The sequence below is a fragment of the Cibotium barometz genome, chromosome 48 (assembly GCF_041138505.1).
Source record: "Cibotium barometz isolate CiBa-2024 chromosome 48, ASM4113850v1, whole genome shotgun sequence".
NCBI classification, from domain to species: domain Eukaryota; kingdom Viridiplantae; phylum Streptophyta; class Polypodiopsida; order Cyatheales; family Cibotiaceae; genus Cibotium; species Cibotium barometz.
The window spans coordinates 21,985,480-21,989,759 of record NC_141093.1 but is presented as its reverse complement, the minus strand read 5'-3'; the positions used below and the strand labels follow the sequence as shown (position 1 = coordinate 21,989,759).

Sequence of the window (4,280 nt, the reverse complement as noted above, 5' to 3'; positions counted from 1 at the left end):
ACACTCTCAATCGCAATCACGCTCTCAATCACACTCACAATTGCAATCACAAGAGGTCTCGCGATAAATGTTTCACACACACACTCGCAGTATGCCGAATATAGAGAGAGGTGTTCTCCAAAAATAGCCAAAAGCGAGACGGTGCTCCAAAAGCACGCTGCCCTTTCCTGTAAATTTTGGCGCATGGTCGATGCTGCAAAACGTGGTAAAAAACAAAAGAAAACTTTTGAGAAGATTAGCAAAGTTGTTTTTTTTTACACTAGAAAAATCGATCCTTCTTCAAGCTTTCGTATCTCCAAAACTGATGAGAATTTACCTGCGCGCTCATGAGATAGTGTTTTGTTCTCCTCGGCGAGCTCTACAAGCGCCGTGAGACACTCTCTCTCCAGACTTGCCTCCGAATTCTCAAAAAACAGACTTTAATATTGAATTTTCTAGAGAGAGAATAAAAAACAGGCATTTTCTTACTGTTTTCTAATCTAAGGCATTAAACGAGATTGAAAACGACTAAAGTATGAAACCTTCACTCTGGCAAAGTTGTTCTATGTGATAAGGACTACATTTCATACATACAAAACTTTTTCTAATTCAATCCATAACATGCCCAAAAAATCAATCCCAATGTATGCACTTGTGGTGGGATGAGTCACTGTCAGAACATGCCCATATGAGACTGCACAAACATCCAAAATCACCTAAAAATCACTTTAAACTTTATTTACATGCATGATATAAAAAAGTTTATTATGGCCTACAAGGGTCTATTACATACTCCCCTCCTCTCAAAAACTCTGTCCTCAGAGTTGGAATGAAGGAAACTCTGATCATTTCAAAGTATCTAGATCTACCCAAGAAGCATCTTCGACAAGATATAAATCCCATTTAACCAAAACCTCTACTATGTTTCTATTCCTAAGGTTTCGAACTCTCCTATCTAAAATGTAATCTGGTTGAACTCAAAGGGAACCATCATCTTGAAGCTTAGAGTTGTCTTGCAAAACATGGTGAACATTAGGAACATATTTCTTCAACAAACTAACATAACAAACTAACATGGAAAACTGGATGGACCTTAACATGAGAAGGAAGTTCAAGTTCATAAGCCAATGATCCTATCTTTTTCAAAACTTTGAAAGGTCCAGCAAAACGAGCAGACAATCTTCTATCCTTCCCCAAAGCCAAATTACTTCGTTGAGGCAAAACCCTTAAGAAAACCATGTCTCCCTTTTCAAATTCCAAACCCCTCTTATTCTTGTCATAGTGTCTCTTTTGTCTCTTTTGAGCCTCACGTATGTGTTTCTTGATTTTTCTAATGACAACAACTATGCACCAAATCCGAGGAGTTTTTCACAAAATCAAAATTCCGGTAATAACAATGGTAAGAAGAGACAACCCGTGCGGTGGCAACATGATCCCGAATTCTTGGAGAGGGAAAAGCGGTTGGGATTATGCTTTCGATGCAGGGAGCAAGGACATCGTACCTATGAGTGTCCAAACAAAGCTATGGACAAGCCACTACAAGCAAAGATGAATGAGGTTTTGGAGACCACAATAATCGAGGATGCAAGCGAAGAAGGTAAGTGTTTTGATTTTCTTATGAAGTGTAAGACATCTTCTTCTCTTGAACATTTGAGGGTTTCTGTTATCAAAATTCCGAGAAAGATTGGGACTCAAAAGATACATTTTTTGATAGACTCGGGTAGTACTCATTGTTTTATCTCTTCCAAAATGTCTGAAAAATTGAAACTCAAAGTTCATCAAGATATAAAACACTCGGTTGAGTTGGATAATGGGTGAAGACATTACACAAGTGGGTACATTGAAAATCTATCTTTTACATTGGCTAAAACTGAACACAAAGGAAACTTTTATGTTATAGACATGGGTGAACGAGACGTAATCATTGGCATGGATTGGCTAGTGGGTAATCATATGTTGATTGATTGCGAAGATAGAACTCTTACATTCAAACACAAAACCAACACTCAACACAAAATCAAGGGGCTTGAAAAAGATAACAAGGGAGTTCTTATTTCTGTAATAAAACTCTTGAGGGGTATAAAACAAGGCTGTGAGACTTTTCTAATATTTGCAAATGAGTTGAAAGAGGAGGAGAAACCCGAAAATCCTTTATATGTGGACAAACTTTTGGAGGAGTATAAAGATGTTTTTCCTGATGATTTGCCAGGATTACCTCCTCCTAGGTCTGTAGATCATGCAATTGAGTTATACCCAGGATCTGAACCCTATTCTAGAGCTCCCTATAGGTTCAACATTGAGGAGTTAAAAGAACTCAAATTGCAATTGGACAACCTCATTAAGAAGGGCTCATTAGGCCTAGTGTCTGTCCTTGGGAAGTCCCATTCTTTTCAAAAGAAGAAGGATGGGTCATATCAACTTTGTATTGACTATAGGGGGTTGAATAAATAGACCATCAAAAATAAATATCCTTTGCCACACATATATGATTTGTTAAGTCAATTGAGCGGGGCTAAAGTGTTTTCAAAGATTGACTTATGTTCGGGTTATCACCAAATCCGAATAAAGCAAGAATATATACCCAAAACTGCATTTTGCACACGACATGGTCACTACTATGAATTTATTATTTTGGCTTTTGGATTGACAAATGCACCTGCAACCTTCATGTGTTTGATGAATAATATATTTCATCCTTATCTTGATGAGTTTATACTTGTTTTCTTGGATGACATATTTGTATATTCAAAGAACAATGAGGAACATGAAATTCACCTTAAGAAAACTCTCCAAGTGTTGCGTGATCATAAATTGTATGCCAAAATGAGTAAATGCTTCTTTTCTAAGGATAAGCTTGTTTACTTGGGAAGGGTTATTTCTAAAGATGGGATTCATATTGATCCAGATAAAGTAAAAGCAATTGTGGAGTGGTCTATACCAAAGTCTGTAAGAGATGTGAGGAGCTTCATTGGGTTGGCACAATTTGAGAGGGCACATATTCGTGATTTTTCTAAGATTGCAAGTCCTTTGACCGATCTCACTAAGAAAACTAAAGGTTTTTCTTGGAATGCATCATGTCAAAAAGCATTTGAGACCTTAAAACAAAAGGTGGCTGAAAACTGCACTTTAAAGATTCCTGAGATGGGGAAACCCTTTGTTGTTGCTTGTGATGCCAGTGGTTTTCAAATTGGATGTGTTTTGTCTCAAGACGGGAGGGTAGTTGCATATGAGTCACGAAAGTTAAGGAAACATGAATTCAATTATGCTGTACATGATTTGGAAATGCTTGCGGTTGTTCATGCTTTAAAACATTGGAGACATCTCTTACTTGGTGTAAAATTTGAATTGAGAACTGATCATCAAAGTTTAAAATACATTTTTACACAACCATTACTTAATAATTGACAAAAGAGATGGATTCAATTGTTGAGTGAGTATGATTTTGACTTCAAGTACATTGTGGGTAAAGAAAACAAAGTGGCAGATGCTTTAAGCCAAATTCCTTCATGTAATATTTTGAGTGTTGTACGAACAAATTTGATTGATGAAATTCAGGTTCAAGTGCAAAGTGATCCTTTTTATTCCAAAATCACTTTTAAACTTTATCTACATGCATGATACAAAAAAGTTTATTATGTCCTACAAGGGTCTATTACATATTTTATGTGCACAACAGTGTGCAACATTTTGATATACATTAGATCTATTTAATGAGTGAACCTTATAATGTTCACACTTTTATATTTAGGCTTACGCAAGCCCAATGTGGAGTTCCATATTTTGGGCTCTTACTTTTTTTACAAGGAAATATATTTAAATACACCATGAAGAGGTAAAAGAGGCTCCTCTTCAAGGAGAAGTTGCCACCTTCGTTGAAAAATTAGGGTAGTCTGAGTAGTCAAAGATGATATTTGAGGCCTAAAAGTATTATAAGGTCCCACATGCTTTCATGCCGTGTTACTTGTGTTCAACATCTCGTAGGTGTTTGTCATAATATGTTGGAGTCTTGTAATTTTTCTTTGGAATATAATGGAAGTTTCATCTTTCTATGGTGTTTTTATAAACAAATAGCACTGAAATTATAATAAATTGAGAGAAGAGAGAGAGAGAGAGAGAGAGAGAGAGAGAGAGAGAGAATAGAGAGAGAGAAACCGGCTGCCTTAAAACCAAAAAGCACTCGTTAAAAAATGCTCACCAAAAAACACACCCAGAGGAATTCACCTAGGGAGAAACCATGCATACGATCTACTCAATCCCTTAGCTAAGCTTAGTATCTTTAGGTATTTCAATTCTATTTTTGT

At 36.4% G+C, this 4,280-nt stretch overlaps 1 protein-coding gene across 1 annotated transcript; it reads left to right on the top strand.

Annotated features, from left to right (window-relative positions):
- Positions 1-1,503: 1,503 nt before the first annotated feature.
- Positions 1,504-2,430, top strand: LOC147610961 (uncharacterized). The gene is made up of 2 exons (XM_086785315.1): positions 1,504-1,576; positions 1,880-2,430. The coding sequence occupies exons 1-2, from the start codon at positions 1,504-1,506 to the stop codon at positions 2,428-2,430; spliced, it is 624 nt and encodes a 207-aa protein (XP_086641441.1).
- Positions 2,431-4,280: the final 1,850 nt, after the last annotated feature.

Bases quoted from the DNA above. Each gene is read 5' to 3' on its own strand.
- LOC147610961 (XM_086785315.1), top strand. From the start codon at position 1,504: ATGGACAAGCCACTACAAGCAAAGATGAATGAGGTTTTGGAGACCACA. The intron at 1,577-1,879 runs GTAAGTGTTTTG...TTTATGTTATAG, and splicing joins CGAGGATGCAAGCGAAGAAG to ACATGGGTGAACGAGACGTA.